Source organism: Xenopus laevis, chromosome 8L (assembly GCF_017654675.1).
Source record: "Xenopus laevis strain J_2021 chromosome 8L, Xenopus_laevis_v10.1, whole genome shotgun sequence".
NCBI classification, from domain to species: Eukaryota; Metazoa; Chordata; class Amphibia; order Anura; family Pipidae; genus Xenopus; species Xenopus laevis.
In genome coordinates, this window is record NC_054385.1 from 43,246,729 (window position 1) to 43,267,825 (window position 21,097).

Genomic DNA, 21,097 nt, shown 5'->3' on the forward strand with positions numbered 1-21,097 from the left:
AATGGGTCAGTCCACTCTGTGGACAAGAGAGCATGACAAGCTACTTTAGGGAGCATAGCCACTACAATCCAGTTAACTTTTAAATCTGCAATAATTAATGTGGAACCTGGTAATGTCAAATCTTGTCCTGGCACTCCTTGAGTTAATTTCAATGCATTTAATCTATGGGTTGTAATGGGTTAATGGACCGGTTTTCCTTTGGTGTTGGGTTTACTTGGAAAATATAATGCACTACTTTTTTGACCCAACTTTTTAAGATTCTTGATGTGAAATGGTGTTCCATAACATTTATTCTGTGTGTAGAGATATATAGTAGTCATGTAATGTATATTACAGATGTTCATGGCAGATTCTAATTTGAAGGAATAGTGTACTTTTGGACCATGAGCTGCTTTTAGGCAAAATTTGACATTTAAAATGCTGTTCACTTTTTAGATCTTGACCTTAAAACTCGCAAAAGGCTGTTTAAGAAAGTACGTGGGAAGGAGGTTTGTATAATACTATTGGAGGGGTGCCAATGATGTCTAGTTTATCCTACAATTACAGGTTTCTGATTACCACTCCTTGTTCACAGACTCAAGGAAATGTGCCATCTTATGAACACTTCCGGCCTCCACAGTCTCCTCATAGACAAGGCAGAAATTATGGAATCCCAAAGTAGGTATTCTTTGTACTTGAAATAAAGTTAGCATTCTTAATAAATTACTAGGATCAGAAGCTTCAGACCACAAAAACAATGCCTAATGTTTAGTTTTATGGGTAAAGTAGTTCTGGAAAAATATTTTGACGATGGTTTTTCTTTTTTGTGCTTGCAAAGTTAAAGGGAATCAATAGTAAACAAAAATAAATTTATTTTTTTTAGGTTCCTCTTGTATAAATACTTATCGCCAGTTTAATTGCATTAATAATGTTGCACAATTTAATAAATACCTACAAAAGTATGTCCTGCTTCTGCCTATTCCTTGACAATCATTCATAATGATCCTCTGATAACTGCTTGCTGCAATGGAATTTTTGGCTTTGTGATCCACTGCCCAAAAGGATGTTTGGCCTAACTACATAAGCTTCACGGAGAAACAAAGGCAGACTCTCTCTTTATCCTTTCAGGCAATGAAGTCAAAAATTATTTCTAAGCAGAACAGCCGGCGACTGTCAGAATTACGAACAGCTTTTCGGGCACATGGGAAAGCAGGACACACTTTTGCAGTTACTTCTTAAAAGGATACTGTCATGGGAAAAAAAAAATTTTTTCAAAATGAATCCGTTAACAGTGCTGCTCCAGCAGAATTCTGCACTGAAATCCATTTCTCAAAAGAGCAAACAGATTTTTTTATATTCAATTTTGAAATCTGACATGGGGCTAGACATATTGTCAATTTCCCAGCTGCCCCAAGTCATGTGACTTGTGCTCTGATAAACTTCAATCACTCTTTACTGCTGTACTGCAAGTTGGAGTGATATCACCCCTCCCTTCCCCCCCCCCCCCCAGCAGCCAAACAAAAGAACAATGGAAAGGTAACCAGATAGCAGCTCCCTAACACAAGATAACAGCTACCTGGTAGATCTAAGAACAACACTCAATAGTAAAAACCCATGTCCCACTGAGACACATTCAATTACATTGAGAAGTAAAAACAGCAGCCTGCCAGAAAGCATTTCTCTCCTAAAGTGCAGGCACGAGTCACATGACCAGGGGCAGCTGGGAAATTGACAAAATGTCTAGCCCCATGTCAGATTTCAAAACTGAATATAAAAAAAATCTGTTTGCTCTTTTGAGAAATGGATTTCAGTGCAGAATTCTTCTGGAGCAGCACTATTAACTGATTCATTTTGAAAAAAATTTTTTTCCCATGACTGTATCCCTTTAAACATGCAAAATAGAGGCCTTGTGGTATTGAAAACAATCTGTCAGGGCTAGTCTGCCTTCTTTTTTATTCCCATATAGTGTGTCCCCTTTGCTTCTGGAGGGGCAGTCATTCCAAATAAGTTTGGTAATAGCTGCTTGAAAAGAGGTCAACAAGGAGAAGGAAAAGAGAAAAGGGATACATTGGAATAGGTACAATAATCATGGCATCACATTCATCTTTGACATTGACTGCCCATCCAATATATGGGTTGCTTATTCCATTTTTGCAGGTGTTTAGGTTGTAATGCTTTATGGTTATTTAACACCCAAGCCTCAGTCTTCAGTTATCAATATTCCTAAGCAGGTAAAGTCCTTATTAGACCAGCTATATGGAAAATTCTTAGTCACTGTATTGTAAAATATGGTAGAGATGTTGATTGCCACAGATTTACTATAATTTATCTTTAAGTTGCTTATTTTGTTAAAACGGTCACAAAGTGTATTTAAATTAGCAATAGTTATTAATTTATTTGTTATTAAAAAAACAGATCTGCATAAGCTGCTATTTTGTAATGTTTTTGTCCTACCGAGACCCCTGGCGACACCTGGGTGTATACCAATCTGTGTTAAAAAGGGCTCTTCAGGCCAATATGAGAGAGGTGGGCATCCATTTAGGGTGCAGAAAAAATAATGGCCCTACCTGTATAGCCAGATGATCAAACTTCATTGACTTGAGTCATTTTTCATGTATTTTTTTTTTTCTTCCACAAAGGGGCTCTCCGAGATATATAAACAGGCATCCAATAATAGGGCCAGAAATCGCATTTTACCACAGTCCAGGAAAAAGGTGCTACCAGAGCCTTGATGGATACTCTTATAGAACTCGGTAAGTAACTCATGCAGAAAGTTTTGCTTATCTGCAATTGTAGCTTTTTGTATATTTCTGATTAATTTTGGGGGAAAATTCACGTACACATTCAGCATCTAAAATCTGCGAGAAGTTTAATACAAATTTGAATGATTTGCGTGTTTAGGATTTTTATAGCACAGTTTAATAATCTGGAAATTCTCCCCTTTTTACTCGTAGCACTGTGCAGCAAGGCTGGATTTCTTGTTCTGTTTTGTTATCCCAAAAAGCAGTGGTTTGCAAAATTTTAATGAAAATAAACTGCAAAGGAAAACTTTTTAACTTTGGGTCTTTCCCCCAAACCCATTGACAACCCAGACACAATAAGATGAAGTAAGAGGCAGTGTGTAATGGCACCATAAGTGTTTTATAAAGTAACAGGAAGTGGGTACTGACTCCATTACATACAGATTGCAAATAATAGGCAGTAGGAACTGGAACCCCAGATAGCGGGGCACTGACACTACAAGCATTATGTACACTGTCCTACAATGGGTACACCCTTCTTCCTTAAAGGGGAACTATCGTGAAAATGAAAATTTAATATAAACTTCCTCATACTGAAGTAAGAAACTTTCTAAATACAATCAATTAAAAATTCTGCATTGTTTCTGAAATATCATGTTTGTACTCACTATCCCTCTCTCAGCATCTGTTTCTTTTCATTCTGTCTTCATGCAGTAGTTGGGTGTCAGATGAATGATAAAATATATGTTATAGGGGGGCTCCTTTCCTAGAAAGTGTATTAGAGCTCACTCAAATAACTGATTTAAGTACAAACAAAATCCTAACAAAATAACTGCCTTTTGCACAAATTCTGCATGTAGAGAGACATGCTGTCTGGTGATTTTATTAGTGAGCTCTAATACATCTTCTAGGCAAAAGGATTAGATATATTGGATGATTCATCTGACACCCAACTCCTGAATGAAGACAGAATGATGAGAAACAGATGCTGAGAGAGGAATAGTGAAGATAAACTTGAATATTTCAGAAACTGTACAGAATATTTAATTGATTGTATTTAGAAGAACGATCTGGGGCCCATGTAATATGTATTTTTGCCAATATACTTTTAGGTGACTTTTTTTTTTTTCCTGGCTTTAAGAATATCCGGACATCCTTTGCAAAAAGGCTTATTTTCTGCTCCTGCCCATGTACCATGATAGCTTTCACTTCCAAAGTCTGCCTAATTCTCTGAGCTAGAGATCCCATAACCAGATGAAATACAAATGGAGATAATGGGCATCCCTGTTGTATGCTATTGGAAATAGTAAACTTCTCTTATTGAAAACCAGAGTTTTCGCCACTACTTTTCTTAGAAAGGCCTTTTTGGTGTCTAAGGTAATAGTAATAACCCAATGTTAATAAATTACTAGGTCAATAAGCTTCTTCTAGTAGCATCTGAAGCTTGTGCTGCACCTGCATATTGTTTTCTTGCCCTGTTGCTGTTGCTCTGATGTCTGATGGCAAATGTACTGAACTAAAACAACTTGTTCCATAGTCTGTTTTCACATGTCCTTTAGATTTACAACTTTGAATAATGACCCCTTAACTGTTATGGTTTTTATCCAGAATATTTCCTTTTTTCTTTTAAATATACTGGTGGAGGCCAATTCTAAGACAGCTGTGTCCTTTTTGGGCAACTGTTTTCACCTGTTTAAAGGAAGACTAAACTCTAAAAATGAATATGGCCAGAAATGCTATATATTATGCCATAATATTTACCACATAAGGTTTGGAGCACCATCTTGGATTTGGTTAGGAGTGTTGGTGACACTGCACGTGCTTTGTGTTTTCCGGACAGCTGTTGAGGCTGGTACAGAACCCCAAATCATAATCTACAGAGTTTTAGATTACTTCTTTAAGATTTAGTTCTCCTGTAACATGTCCACAGAATAGAGAACAAATACATATGAATATGGTATATTTTGATTATAGAATTTATTTCGTAACATAAGAGAACAGGTCAACAGTATGAATGCTTATAGAAGGCTAACCATCACACTTTGTGTAGGGCTTATGCTCATGTGGGATTTTTATTTTTTTGGAAGTAACATTGTTAGAAGTGACGTTTAACGAACACAAAGATGCTCGAACACTTATGGGTTGCCTTTAAAGTTCTTGCCAGTACAAAATAGAGAAACCCCACAAGCATCCCTGGTACACTGGAAAAAATACTGTGTTTAAAATGCTAGCATGCACAAATCTATACTACACAATGGGTCTCAATAAAAAATAAATGGATTTGTTATACAAATACCACATTTTCTTTTCAAACTTGAAGGAAACAATTTTCTTTCTCCAAATGTTTTAATTCCAGGGCACCACTCAAGTGGCTAGTGATTAATCGGCAATTTAATGTGTAAGTACATTAAATATCCTAGCAATTTAAAGGGGGAAAATGCTATTTTGTTTTTTTACTGGAGATTAAAATGTAGGCAGCTGTTGTGCTTTCTAGCACAGGCTTATGTTTAGTTAAAGGGTGCTTTTTTCCATGATGGTATGTAATACTGAGCAATGCATTTGCTTGATATGCTTCTGGTAAAAAAGTTCTTTAACATTTCCAGAGCTGTCAACCTCGAATGCTCACTGGGATACCTCGAATGCTCATGAGGGATAAGGTTCCCTGTTACATAGGCGGATTTGACGTTACACGCAGACCTTTCCTGAAGTCAGATTCTGTGTTGCACAAGTGCTCCCGTTTACGTCCCTGAAATGTTCTGTGCATGCACACATTGAATTTTCGCTGAAAATAATCTGAAATCGTAGAATATCGTCAGAAATTATGGGAATTCTTAAGAGTGACAGTAGTCCGGAGTATTGAGCCCAAAAGCCAGTAACTTCCCAGAAAATAGGAGGGGTTGACAGCTCTGAGAACAGCCCGATTCACCAAAAGTGCTAAATGCAGTCCATAAAATGCAAAATCCATTATCTTTGGGCCTAAGCCATTGTATAGACCATATAACCCCTTTCATTGAAAAGCAAAGTGGGAGTATGTTATGATCTGTACATGCACTTACAGTAGGCTCTAAAATAGTAGAGTGGGTCAGAGATATTTGAACTCGCAATTCCTGCACCCAACCCTGCTTGAAGTTCTCATCTTCTTTATGACAGTCACCTTACTGATTCCCCTTTTGACCCATATATGGGTGGGGTGTAGGGCCACACTTGAAGTTAGACAATCCCTTACCTGCACATAGGGCTCACCTTCTTTGTCCAGGTTATGGTTCAACTTGCTCATTTCTACATAGGAGCAAGTGCAAAAAAGAGCAATTTTTTTTTTCTTTTAGGCAAAGTTAATGATGAAACCTCAATACCGCACCTATCATCAGGACCTAGGAATGTTTGCAAAGAACACATTTGTGCAATACGTACCCCCTATAATAAATTGTAAGGGGTTCAATCACTGAAGGCCTAGTAGTTTTATACAGCTGATGCAAAGTCAAGCAAATGTATAATTGTAGTTTACTGCAAAGGTGGTACATTATTTCAGTGACCAATTTAATTCATGTGACATCATTAATTGTTCTAGCCAATGAATCAATTAATAAAGGTATATTATACAGGTATTTATGACTCTTGATTACTTTTGTGTGCGTTTTGTTTCTTTAAAATAAATGCACAGGGGGTAGATGTATTTTAGGATAACATAAAATGTGTTCTAAAATGTGCCCCTATTAGCGGATATTTCACATTCAAAAATATTTCATGTTATATATTTTGTTTGCCATGTCGCTTTAATTCTTCAATACAAATTAATATGGTTTATTTCTCCTTACTGTTGTAAGGAGAAAATGGACCCATTCTTCGAGTAATTTAAATTAATGATGGAACAAGTTGTCAACACCTGTTGAGACAAAATTTGCTCAGTTATATTTAAATCTAGTGAGCCATTTAACACCTTCATCTGCCATTTAATGTTTCACCATTAATCTACCTGTGATACCTAATTGTGTAAAGGATGAATCATCTGACCTGTGTAAGACACCCCCACTGATTTCAGTTGCTTACCTGTCATGCTGTCTCTTCAAAAATATGCAGCAACCAAGGGTAATTCTGCTCCTCTAGTCATTTATTTTCCTAAGGTTTCTTTACTGCACATGCACCCTGCAGTATTGGTGAAGGGAGCCCCAAGGAGAAAAAAGTATTAGTATGAGATGTATCAGGATTTAGCATTGGTGCACAGTACTGCTGCTGAGCTGGACTTCAGTTTGGCAAATTGATATCTTTATCAGCTTTGATAAATGTGTCAATTGTTTGAAATTTTCATCTGTGGATAATGAAATGCAGATATTCTTGCTGTACCCTTTATATTTTTTTTTTTTTATTCCACCACCCTTCCTGCATTTCAGATCATACAGTCGGAGTCGTAGACAAATGGGTTGTATAAACAAAGAATGCCAGTTTGGGTATGTGCCGGACAGAGATGAAGAACAAAGAGGCTTGGATGAAACCATGGCCTATTATGAGATTGAAGAAGGCGATGAAACGGCTTATCCAACTCTGCCTGTATGTAACCTAAAGTCATGGGCTTGCCCTGACATCATCTAGTTTACTTGAACAAATTAATTAATAAAATCCACCTGAATTAAAAGTAGTTTATTTTTCTTGTGAGGACTTTTAGCTGACATGCAGTTGCCCTTTTGTGCTTAAACTAGTCGGAATGAGAAGAGGGTGTCATTGTCAAATTCAGATTCAGACTATAAAGTATGATTTAGACTTTTAGAGAAGGTAGTCTAACACTCAGTCTCACCAGATCACTGTAGAAGTGATTTCAAGACATTCCTTTATATAAGTGTTGTAAACCTATCCAAAGCATGAATGGACTTGACATTTATCTCTTCCCAGCTGTCTTATCTGCAGCCTTACTTAAATATAAATTTAAAATGCTCTATTACAACATTATTATTTACATTCTAGGTTCTGAAATGTATTTTTATAATTTTGCTACACCACAGAATCTCTAAGGATTTATATAAACTATCCATATTTTTAATGGTATGATAGTTCCCCTTTTAATGGAAAGGTGCTGTAGGGTTTCTATCTCATCAGTTTGGGTGTTGTATTGTGGCGGTATTATTCTTGAAAGAAACTTCCTTTTGTTTTTCTTAAGTAGGTACTAGTAACTTGACAGTACTTGACAAATGTATTGGTCAAAATTCTTCAGCTGCATGGAGAAAAGAAAAATAGGATGTACTGTATATAATTAATAATCCTGTGGCAACCACTACCTAATATTTATTTTTTGCTAGTGCCAATTATAATTATGATAATCAATGTTCTCTTATCCACTTCAGAATCAAGGAAGCACAATGGTTCCTGCTACAGGATATTGGGTTACAAGAACCAGTCCTGGGCCAATTAGTCCAGGGAAGCAAAATATGAATTCATCAGAGGATGAGATTGATGAGCCGAGTGACAGCGGTAAAGTTATTTTTATTTTACAAGATACTTTTTGATATCTCTTTACGATGTTTTATAAAGCAGCAGTAGCATAGAAGGGTGCATACACCTAACATACAAATACTAACTGATAACAGGTAAAGATAGACTTTGCTCAATTTAGCAATCTAATCTCTATCTACAGGCTTTCAGCAAGCTCTCTGGCATTCTAATACTATGCCTTATACAAGTTAATTGTTTACCACCCATCCTCCCCCAAATATCACTTTAGTTGCACGTTATGAACATAATGAAGATAACTGCAAGGTTACCAATTATATCACTTGCATTGTGTTCCTCGCATGAACCATTTTCAATTTTAATATAATGGACTTGACAAAGAGTGAAACACGCTGTGCCAATAAAAGCACTAGCAGCTAGTTCTGTTTGTCCTGCTTCTCTATTCTCCATAATATTAGCATATTGCACTACGGGTGGTAGTGCCTTGAGGATCCAATGATAATATTCCCTCCATTTTGGGGTTTTATCCTGTTACTTTCCATTTAGTAACTTTTTTCTGGCATGCAGTTGATTTTGCAGTTGGCTGATTCATGCACTAACCCGTTCATTTTGGTGACGGCAAGTCACTTAAGTTGAGTTGACTTACAAAGTCAGCTTACAATATTGATTAATAAAGTCCTACAACTAAGTTGTAGGAGTTTATGCATAATAACTGAAACAACCACCTCTGATCCTGTATATCCAACACACAAATGTAATCAAAATATTTAGATGAGAAATTATTGTATAGTTTAACTTCCATATTGTTGCAGCAGTGTTTTGGATTACCTAAATTTGGTTTCCATTTCTTATTTGTAAGATTACTTTTCATTTTGTCAAAAGCCAATATTTCATAAAACGTCAGTGCAGTCAATTTTCTTTGATATAACCAAGCACATTTTTGTTTTGTTTTTTGTCTTCTGATAATGGTTGCTATTTAGTATGTCCTTTTTTTTTATTATTTATTAATTTAAAATGGCAATTGTAATTATCTAACATGATGCAAATACATAATATACCTGTATACTTTAATTTGCAGTTTATAGTAAACTTATATTGTAATGATGATGAGCAGTGCTGTACGTAATCGCCATTAAATGCTTAAAGGAGAAACTGAGCAATCATTTTGTGTATGAATATGTTCATGTTTAATCAGTGTTTTTTTTATTAGGTGAATATCATGAAGAGTTCATTTATACTTCAGGTCAGTACAGTAAAACAAATATGTGGTGTATATAGTGCTGTTGCTTTTATATTAAGGTGTAACATTGCAGCAGTTCTTCAAATAATTTTATGATTCTAGGATATTTGAGAAAAGGACAGACTATACCTAAAATGCAACATCATCATTATTAGCAGCTGTGGTCATTATTTAGATCATGTTTGTGGTCATTATTTAGATCATGTTTGTGTTGAGAGTGGGTGACTTCAATATGCATTAAAGGAACAGTACCATCAAAAAATTAGTGTTTGAAAGTAATTCAAATGCAGTATTGCCCTGCACTAGTAAAACTGGTGTGTTTGCATCAGAAACACTATTGTTTATATAAATAAGCTGCTGTGTAGCAATGGGGGCACTATTCACTTTTTAACCTGTGCCTTATAGCATTTTTTCAATTCATGCCATTGCTACACAGCAGCTTGTTTATGTGAATTATAGTAGTGTTTCTGAAGCAAACCTCAGTTTTACCAGTGCAGGGCAATAGTACATGATATTTTCATTACTTTTAAAACACATTTTTTGGTGTCACTGTTCCTTTAACAGTAATCACAGGAACGGGCCATTTTAGGTTGTAAACTCTTTGGAGCATGTTTATCAAATGGTGAACTCAACTAGGAATGGGCAAAATATTTTGCCACAAAAAACACCCATTGACTTCAATGTGCTTGGTCAGGTCATTTTTTGCACAGGTCATCAAAGTCCAGTTCCGATGAGCTCTATTTATTTGCATGGAATTTGTTGGTATATTTATCATAACTTGAAGTCTTTTCGACCTTAAGTCCCTAAAAGTCTCATACAAGTTAATAAATAAAGAGTGGTGGAATATCACTCTTGCAGGGTTTACTCTTCTGTGCATGCATGATCAGGACTTTATGCAAGAGATGTCCGTAAAAAGGTAAGTTAAATGCTGGTACAGTGGTTAAACAGGCTTTTTTTCCCCGACAGACCAGTGAAGTTTTCTCTTAACAGGAGGACCGCTGGGCAAAAACTCCAAGCTATTTATTTCACTGGGAGTGCCTAACATTTTGATGCCCCTCTATGAAATAGACTTACATGTCTTTTAACCTGCTTTTGCTGACCAGTGTTTTTCTTCAAAAATTTTTAGATCCTGCCTTTGAAAGCTCTTCATTATATAGTGCAACAGAGTCCACTCAGAACTTGGTAATATATTTCTGTATCTTTAAATAAAAATAAATAATAATAAAAAAAATATATACATATGTATGTATTGCCCTATTTTTTAATTTAACATTTCTGTATTTTTAATTTTTGTAATGATGTTTTTGGTCATATATATGGTAAGGACAGGGCCGCTGCGCTGGTCAGCACTGCATCTAAAAATGCAGAGTGCAGCACAGCCCTGGGCACTTGTGCTTAGTATGGTTACTGAATGAGCACTAAGGTGAGCGATCTTGCACTTGCAAAGCATAAGGCTACATGCCAAAAATTTCTAGAGCTATGTAAGCCAACATGCACCCCTATTTGGAATGGGTTGCCCAAGGGTCTAGAATTCAAGTAGAAAAGAAAACATTAAACCCGTACTATTGACACATCCATAAACACTCCATTAAATAATTTTGAATTAATTTTCAACATGTAAAAACGTAGAGCGTGCACACTGTGGTTACATGCTGCGTCAGGAAAACTTCCTCATGGTGCAAGTAATCGCATCACTGCCCCCCACTAATAAGCAACACCCAAATGTGTAAGTGTTATATGCACTATTCTGAATTACCAAACCTAGTATTAATGAACATTTCAGCCCTTCAATAGGAATTAACTGCCAGAGTAAAACTCTTAGTGAGGCATAAACTTTCTTTAATTTTCATTGCCCTTATACAGCTCCTTGTGCTGGTGCAGAATGAGAACTGTGCATTGTTATTATTTTATTAACATGTATTTATATAGCGCCAACGTATTGCGTAGCACTGTGCATCTTTGTTGGATTAAAGCAGATATGTGCAAGCAGTTTGCTGAACTACTACTTCTGGTATCTTGCCATATGCCTTTCCATGAATCTGGTTCCATGGAAAACCCTCTTATAACCATTTCTCCATATGTGTCATTGCATTGTTAACCTGTAGCGTGATTCTCCTGTTCCCTTTGGTTTTTAATGTCCTGTTATTGCAGTTTGACAGATACATTTTGTATTTGTCAACTAACCACCTCGTACTGGAATATGAAACAGGTGGTAGACACATAGAGTAACCCTTTTCAGTCAGGATTATATTTTTTTTGTTGTTAGCACTAAACACTGTGCATGTTACAGTATTTCTGGCTGAGACTGTACCAAGACTGCAAATGCCTCCTCAGCCAAACTCGTAGGATAGCTGCTTATTCCTTGACTCAAAAAATTGAGATCCGACCTGCATGAGTGGGTTGCCCAAAAATCTATATGGAGCGTCAAATTAACTGGCATTCACTTTTAGATAAACTGTTCTAAGTACCCTTTAGTCTAAGAAACCTACATAATGCAAATTACAATGTTTCAGTCTCTCCAGGATGATGGGACCCATGTTGTTCCTTCTCAAGATGACATTGTGTCATATAAGTATTCTGAACAGGTAGGTAAATGTATTATTTTTTTTTTTCTTGGGAGAAAAGTAAAAACTTGATTTAATTGGGTGACTAGAGCCAGTTAATCACCTTTATTCTTGGCTAGGTTAACGGTTTTTATTAGGTGTCAAATTTCAACTTGAATCTCCATGCTCACCTCAAGGTTTGGTGTTAGGAAGACCATGGACATTGTTTTTATATATTTAAAAGAATAGTAACCTCGTGCTTCACTGATTCTACCACACAATCACATCCCGTATTCACTGTGTTCAGGCTTGCCACCTGTAGGTGAACAAGTAAACACTAGAAGATACAATAGTTTTGGTTCGGACTGTGTATGAAGGTGCTAGGATGCACAGCATCAATAGAAGACTCCATACAAGGGGGTTTAACAGTTACATAGGGTTGCTGTATTTATCAGAATACTGCCAAGCTTTACAAAGCTTGGTACTTCTTTTATAATTAGTCACTATGTAATGTAAGAAGAATCCATTAAAAGAGCTAATAGCCAACAAAACTTGAGAAGCTTGCTATACAGCATGTAACTGACAAGCTACAGACTAACAGGATAAGTATTGCATAATGCCGAATTTTAATATATATAATAGTTTCAGATCAGAAAGTTCTAACTGGCAAAACCAGCCTATAAACTTGTATGCTAATTAATAGTTTACTGTGAATTAAACTTTGACTTTTCCCCCAATCTTAAGCATTATAATCAATTTACCTTAATCTCCCTTTTCTAATTTGTATAATGATTTTAAAGATTTGTTTGAGGCTTTTCTTAATCCCTAGAGGCCCAATTGTAGACGGTGGATGGCTTCTAGTGTACTTATCTCTCCTTTATTATCCTCTGTGCATGAGAATCTCCTCTGTTCTGGATCAAAATCACTGCTGGGCAAAATGCTTTAGCAGAACTTTGGAAAGGGCAACACCCTTTCTATGTTGAAAGCCAGTTTTGCAGAGTGGTAGTGATTACTATTAAGGTTGGGCTTGTAGATTCTAATTCTTAATGCACTAGGTAGTATGTTTGCAGATGTAATTTTACATGTTATTTGTAGGTCACTTCTGTTATGGCTACCTCTTCTTGCGTGAATGCTGCTCCAGTGACAGTCATGTCAACTTCTGCTGTGGTGATCCCATCTACATCTACTTCTTCTGTTATACCACAGACTCCTGTTCAACCAATTATTGTGTCTTCACCTCCTTCAGGACGGCCAGGTAGACTAGATATTGTTTCTTATTTTTAGTTTTTTTTTATTTTGTTGTGGTGCTTACATTTTTTATAGGACAGCTTAAAGGACAGCTAATATAAAGGTACTCACATAGGGACCCATTTACGAGCAATCAATTTTTTTTTTCAGGAATATCTAAAAATGTATGGTTCCTATTTATTTATTTTTTTAAACTATAAGTATAAGTTCTAGATTTAAGTGTGAAATATAAAATCTCGGCAGGTAAAAGTTGTCAAGGTCCTGTAGAAGACAATGGGAGATAAGTGGATTCTATTGGACCCTTTAAAATCAGTTTTGACAAATTGACTTTCCTTCTTCTTTAATACTTCATGACATTCATAGTTTTAGAGTTTGTGAGTTTTGTCGTGGTTTCAAAAACCTCTAAAATCTAACCTTTAATTGGCCCCATAGAGAAGCAACGCCTGTAAAAACAAAAAAACAAAAAAAACCAGTTAGGTGACATTACTGGATACTCCATGTCTATGGTGCATCTATGGCAGTGATCCCCAACCAGTAGCTCGTGAGCAAGACTCTCAAGAGTCCTTAAATTTGGTGCTTAATTTTGAATTCCAAGCTTGAATGCAAGTTTTAATTGAATAAAAACCAAGTATAGTGGAAGAAGAGCTTCCTGTAGGCTGTCAGTCCACATAGGGGTTACCAAATAGCCAATCACAGCCCTTACTTGTCATCCCAAGGGACTTTTTCATGTTTGTGTTGCTCCCCAACTCCTTTTACATTTTAATGTGGCTCACAGGCAAAAAAGGTTGGGGACCCTTGATCTATGGTGACCCAACTCTAAATGTACAAGATCAGTTTTTTGAGGTTTTTTTCTTATTTATTTTAGTAATGACTTGAGATCTCCCAATACATAATTCCCATCTGTGGAATGCCATTTCATGTCAGTATTTAATAAATAGTCAAAAATTGGTCTTGCCATTCCTAGGTTTTTATGTGATTTCCCAAACAGAGCAAATTCCATTTGCATGTCAAACATATCAATGCAATTGTTTTCAGCGTTTGGATTGCTAAACTAAATTGTGATTTTGAATTGCAAAGTAAACTGTAACCTTGAAGATTTACATCTGCTTTATCATAGGTTTCACTGATTCTGTATTGAAACATGGACTTAAAAATAGCATTAATTGTTCCATTAATAGTCGGTGGAATTCCTTCCCCCTGCTATGTACAGTCAGCTATAAGTCACTTTAAAGGGCTTAACTACACAAGGTGTTTTCAGGCCTGGGCTTAGGGTGGCAAATTCTAGGGGTGCCATGCCACCCTAAGGAGCACTGGGAGTGTGTGGTGCTAGGACCATGCAGCCTAGGGGCGTCGCAGAGGAAAATCCAGGCCTAGGTGTTTTAATAGCCAACACTTTATGTATCAATAGGGGAAGTTCACCATTTTATAAATACAGATTCTAACAATCCCATAGGAATTAATAGAAAGTGGGTGAGTTAGTCTGTAGTGAGCTCTACTTTGCGCATTTTGATAAATCTGCTCCTTGGTAGCAGAAACAAGATGCTGGGAATGTTAGCAATACGGTACTTTTATACTGACGGTATTGGGAAATTGTGCATGTAACTTTTTTTTTTTTTTGCTTGTAGAAGTAACTTGGCTCTGTGTTTTAACAGAGGCAGGAGGTGGTGCTCTTGTCAAGCTTTTGCTATCAACAGTACAACAAATGTCCTTTGGCTGAGGGAAAGCAAAACCTTTGGTATATTTTACATACAAACCTGTTCTACAAAGCACTGTATGTGGCCTAATTTATATTGATATTTTGAATTGCTTAATAATTGCTTTCATATCTCATGAAACAGCCCCAATGTTTATGTATTGTGAATATGTATTCCAACACTTGTTTTTTGTGCATACAGAACTGAATGGATTCCTCCAGTTTTCCAGCATCAGTCATTTTTGTAAACGGTTTCCTCTTGTAGAAATAAAGTTGTTTATAATGTATAATTGCAAATTGCTTCTGATTTAGAAGCTGAGATGGCTACTCCATTATTACATTCTAGGATTCCTGCGGTGTAACAGAATTTAAATTGGTACCTTAGTTTCGAGCTGTTAGGCAATGTTTCATTCATGTAATGTCCTGATTAAGCTGTACTTTACATTTTAAAAGAGGTATGCCATTTCTCAAGATTACAATTTTTTCCTAGGGATAAGTGTTAAATAGCCTGGAATTCTACTGGATATTGTGACTTAAAATTGGTATCAATAGCAAACAGTGCAGTACAAATCTGTCAACTAAATTAGCACTTAAACCTAAAATTCATTGATGACCTTTTTAAATAGGTTGCCATTTTCACCCTATTAAAACACAGGTGTGTTTCTTTGCCACTATGCGACCAAAAATAGTACACTCTCTCCAGCTTGTTGTTTTCGGAGTGATCTAAAAGGGGCGTGTGAACTGCATAATCCTCTCGCCATTCCTTTAAAGGGATTCTGACATGATTTGTATGGTGCAGTTTTTATTTCAGTATTACACGGTTTACACTGCAAATAATTCACTCAATCATATAGAATTTTATTCCTAACCCAACAAGTGTATTTTTTTAGTTTTAATATTGGCGTGTGGGCAGCCATCTTGAGTAATTTTGCCTGGTCATGTGATTTAAGAAAGTGCCAGTCCGGCACTATGGAACTGCTTTCTGAAGGAGTTGCAGTGAGACCTGGATTTTATACTATTGGGAAGCTGACAATATGCCTAGCCCCATGTCAAATTTCAAAATTAAATATTAAAAATCAGTTTGCTCTTTTGAGAAATGGATTTCAGTGCGTAAGTCTGCTGGAGCAGCACTATTAACTGATTGTTTTGGAAAAAAGTATCCCTTTAAGGTCCTTTGGATGAAGCTTCTTTGGTAGAGGGGACTGTGAAGGGAATGAGCTGATTCATCTCGCAGAACTCTTTTTCAATACGAGTCATGTTGGCTCTTCAGTGTTCATTAAAAAAAATGAAAACCGGCAATTTCCCGATTTACAATAATGATAGAAATGGGTGCTGGAGATAACTTTGTGCACATGTTATTTTTTCTACTTCCCTTTTAAAGTTAGTCTAAATCAGGGTGTTTATTTAATTTTGTTTCGTAGCACCCCCTTGTCCTGGAGAGATGGGAGATTGCACTGTCCCTCTTCCACCACCACCACCTCCATATTCCTGCGATCCAAGTGGCAATGACTTACCTAGAGGTGAGAAATAACTATAATAAAAAATATTACTGGACCCAAATGTATTTATGGGATGCACATTTGCTGAACCCAGTTTGCAATTAGTTGTGACTTTACAATGTTGGTCTTTGGATCAAGTTATGTAGACTGACCACTGCATTCCAGCACCTAAATAACTTAAAGGGATGTAGGAGAAAACAGCTAATGCTTTCTCCGATGCTGTCATACTAAATGCAAGCAACTGTATCACTTTAGCCAATGTGTTGATGGGCAGAGGTCAGATTATCTCAGCAAATGCCTTTGAATCATTAGCGGGGTCATGTCAGAGACCTCATAGATCTTTATGAAGGTGAAGGGGCCAGGGCACAATTCTATAAGGGTTGAGGCTGTGAGAAATTTCATCCTGTACCCATGGCCATCTGCTTTCTCCTCTGGCTCTCATTTTGGAATACATCAGTGCAGCCTAGACAAGAAGCTGATCCTGGATTTCTTTTAAATATAGAATTAATTTCTGATAGCATTATCCACTGATGTATATTTGTTCCAAGGGCAATCACTCTTCTCCTATCTTGCAATCTAAAAGATGAGTCTAGGTTTGCAGGATGCCAGGAGATCGCTACCTGCCTCTGTGGTTTTGTACAGGAGGAATAGCGGTATGGGAGGGCAAGTTTCCTGGTTCTGCATGATGTTCTCTTCGTATGTTATTTAAGGGAAGTATTTCCAGTAGAGTAGATAATTGTTATAGCACCTAAAGATCATATATTGGGCAGGCAGGTGTCTGGTTAACTTTTTACTTTTGGTAGTTTATCATCTTTAAGGGGTAGCGGTTCTCCTTTGTATTAACTTAAATAACTTCAAGACTGTAGTAAAGTTATAGGATCTGTTATCCAGAAAGCTCCGAATTACTAAAAGACCATATCCTATAGATTCCACTTTATCCAAATCAGAATTTTTAAAAATTGTCTTTTTTCGCTATAATAATAAAGTAGTTGCTTGTACTTTGATCCAAACTAGGATATATTTAATCCTTATTGGAATACAGCCTATTGGGTTTATTTAATGTTTATATTTCTAGAAAACTTAAGGTATAGTATTAAGGTCCAAATTACAGATTACAAAACCCCAGGTCCCGAGCATTCTGCATAACAGGTCCCATGGCAGTTTGCAACTGGTCTTCATTGTTTGTTTTTCTTTGATTTTGAATTATTTGTCTTGCAGCCATTTGGAATGTCAACAGCTGCCTGGTTACAAAAATCCAATTTAGAGTAGTAACCAAGTCAATATAAAAATCCAAAAAAGTCAGACCAAAGGGGCATTATCTAAAAAAGATAAGCAATATAAGAATAATTGACACAATATAAGAATAATTGACACTTCGCAGTCAATCTTTTTTTTTTTTTTTTTTTTTTTTTTTTAAGTGCCCCCCCCCACTATAGCCACATTTAATTTTAAAATCATGCAAAATAAGTAATGAAGATGGAACTTGCTTAGAATGTGTTTTTATTACTTTGTATATGTACTTGTGTGGAAAATCTTCAACAGTTCTAGAACATGTCTGTCTTCTATTTAGACACAAAGGTTTTGCAGTATTACTTTAACTTGGGATTGCAGGTGAGTAGCTCTATGTATTCTTCACTATTTATGCAAGTAATATAACATACAGGGTTTGAACTTCTATCATTGTAAACATTCAAAGCCATCGGGCAATTCCTGGTGTATGTAAGAATTGTCTAGATTGCCTTCATTCATCCTCCCTTCATTCTGGTTTGGAAAGAAGAGGGAGACAATATGCCACCTACTCTCAAAAAAAAATCTCGTTGCTATGGGTTCAATACCTGTATATCAAAATTACACAGTGGTATGAATTACTTGTTTCTTATTGTATTAGTCCCCCTTAAATAGCAATCATTCCAAAATCATAATTTTCGATATAACAGAACACCTGATATTTCGCTGAACATTAAAATGCAAGCACATTTCTCAAAACTACAGCTTTTGGGAGAAAAAATTCTGTAGAAATGTAAATTATTGGAGGGCACACTTTGCTTATGCAATAATTACAGCGGAAAGTTAAATATGTGCAGGGTCCTCAAAGAAAAACACAGAATAATAGAGTAGATCAATAAAGTATAACCAAATAGAATCTATATAAACAAGTGTTACTGCAAAAAGAGTCTTTATAGAAACACTTATACATAGAATTTAGTCAATACAAAGCAGTGTTCACATTGTTGTACATATCAAACATAGTTCCAAAATGTTTTTCAAATACATACCACACAGTAATAGTATAGAGATGTAAGAGCAGTTGCTAAGGTGTATTGTCAGTGCACGCACTTCTACAGAAGAACGAGATGAGGAGCTGGTACTCGGAGGGGATGACCCATACTTGCTCAAACTTTATACTTTGTTCATAAACTTGATAGACTGTGAAGACCTAATGTGTATGGCAGCAGCATTTATGTCATGGAAGGCCAATTAATTGAGTTACAGTAGTCCTGCATTAAGGGTGAATCAGAATTTTGGTTGCATCTATCACAAATATTCCATGGCTAAAATTGACGCGTTATCGATGGGACAAGTGAAGGAAGGATAGGAGAGAATACAATATAATTCCAAGCAGGTCCAGACTGGGAATAAAAAACAGCCCTGGCACAGACCATATATATGTGTGTAGTCTTTGCAAGGTAGCTGCACTGCTCCGTTGCATGCTCAAAATTTTATTATAATGTCTTGCCAGGATAATAACAGTCCTTGTAGTATAAAAATGTCCTCATTTATATATGGCAATGTTATCACAATTTTGGTTGCATCTATCACAAATATACCTTGGCTTAAATTGACGAGTTATCGATTGGACAAGTGAAGAAAGGATAGGAGAGAATGCAATATAATTCCAAGCAGGGCCAGACTGGCACAGACTACTGTATATATGTCTACTCTCAAAATTGTATTATCCCTTGGCAGGATAATACCAGTCCTTGTAGTATAAAAATGTCCTTATTTATACATGGCAATGTTATGTATTAAATATTTTTTTAAAATGGTGCTTTAACTGTGTGTGTTGACTGGAAGATATTTTAATAATACAAGAGGTAATCTTACTGAGGTACTTTAGGGAGCTGAAGTGCAGATGTTATCCGCTAGAGCCCTCAAGAACCACTAGATAGGGAGGTGCAGCTTTTTTTACTATTAATTTATATGTTTACTGCCTTCATTATGAGTAAATTTCCTTATAGATAAGAACATGGTGTACACCATGCATCAAGATCTCATTCATGCACACAATATCTGCAGGCTTGGGCAGTTCACTATGCACCTAATATATACCCATATGTTCTAATGATATTTATTATACATGAAACATGAAATCAAAGCCCGTACCAATAAATTGTCTACTCTCCCAAAACACTCCCAGCTTCTGAATGGAACCATAGCCAGAAATCCCTAACCTGAGCAATGGTCTGATGTGTGGAAGAGGACTGCATGTCTAAAATCTTCCCCACAGGAGAATTATACACGAGCATGTTTTTAGAGAGGATATGCCACTGTATCGAAACAAAAATTACTGCCCTGCAGAGGTTTCTCTGTCGTCTTAGGGGGACACAGGGACGATGGGGTTAAGCTCCATCCTCCAGGAGGCAGGACACTTAAATAAAAATTAAAGGGGGCGTGCCCTATTGGGCTTAACCCCGCACACTGTGCTCTAGCCTTCAGTTTTTTAAGTGTCCTGCTACCAGGAGGTTGGACTACGCACTCTATCTAGGAATAGATGATTCTACGGTCAGCCCTGTCTGACACCCGGGGTGATACTAAGAGCAGGGTTACCTGTCTCTTCTACAGTTAGCCCCCAACATGGAGTAGCACACCGGGGTCAAATCCTAGCCTTGAAGGCTATAACGACCATCCAGACGTTGCCTGCGCCTCACTGGAGGGTAGAGGGTCTGGCCGGTGGTAGCCCTTAGTAACTATGGGCAGAGGGCTCCAGCGGTGCTATTCTGCTGCAGAATTCCCTCCCTCCTAACCCACCTCCGAAGAGTTTTCCCCTGGTTGCGGGTTAAACCTCACTTCAGGTGACGGGAGGACCAACATGTCTGTCTCCTTCCATCCACGGAACAGCGCTCAACTGGTCCCTCAGTGCCGGCTATTACCTCTCCTGGATGGCTTCCTGCATCATGCCGGTCAGTAACCGAATGCGCTGCTAGCATTCATATCGCCAGGAGAGGAGGCGAGGTGAGCGTCTTCATTCTGGAGAGACTTAGCGTTCCGCGCCATTATGCATTGCCGCGCGCCGCTGGAACGCATATGCGTTCCATCGGTCATTTTGAAATAATAGCGGCGCAGAGCGGCTGCTTCCTGCATATTTACCGGTCGGTAAACAAATGCGCTGCTAGCATTCATATCGGCAGAAAAGGAGGCTGAGGTGAGGTCCTTTACTCTGGAGGGTCTGAGAGTCCGGCGCCATTTGCACTGCCGCACGCGCTGCTGGAACGCAAATGCGTTCCAGCGGCCATTTTGTAAAAATAGCGGTGTACGTCGGCTGCGAGCTGCATGGGGGTGTTTTGGCTATGCAGCTACTGCCACAAAGATACCGAGCACGTTCTGGCGGTGCAAAAAGGTCAAATCCGCAGTGCCTAAGGCTCTCCTGTACCAGCATCAGTTATTCAACTCATACATGCATGATCACCAGCAGGGGCCCACAAATGACAGCAGGT

The 21,097-nt window shown here is 37.3% G+C and overlaps 1 protein-coding gene across 2 annotated transcripts in view; it reads left to right on the forward strand.

Annotated features, from left to right (window-relative positions):
* Positions 1–21,097, forward strand: part of alg13.L (ALG13 UDP-N-acetylglucosaminyltransferase subunit L homeolog) — a 54,774-nt gene that overhangs the window by 24,536 nt on the left and 9,141 nt on the right. The window contains exons 13-23 of one of the 2 annotated variants that reach the window (XM_041572747.1): positions 436–473; positions 575–657; positions 2,619–2,732; positions 7,109–7,265; positions 8,054–8,180; positions 9,370–9,402; positions 10,526–10,581; positions 11,913–11,984; positions 13,038–13,197; positions 16,305–16,403; positions 17,953–17,993. In XM_041572747.1, the coding sequence (XP_041428681.1) occupies positions 436–473; positions 575–657; positions 2,619–2,732; positions 7,109–7,265; positions 8,054–8,180; positions 9,370–9,402; positions 10,526–10,581; positions 11,913–11,984; positions 13,038–13,197; positions 16,305–16,403; positions 17,953–17,993 (980 nt within the window). Of the gene's footprint in view, positions 1–435; positions 489–574; positions 658–2,618; positions 2,733–7,108; positions 7,266–8,053; positions 8,181–9,369; positions 9,403–10,525; positions 10,582–11,912; positions 11,985–13,037; positions 13,198–16,304; positions 16,404–17,952; positions 17,994–21,097 lie in introns of both variants that reach the window. The other variant, XM_018229861.2, reaches the window with a different exon arrangement.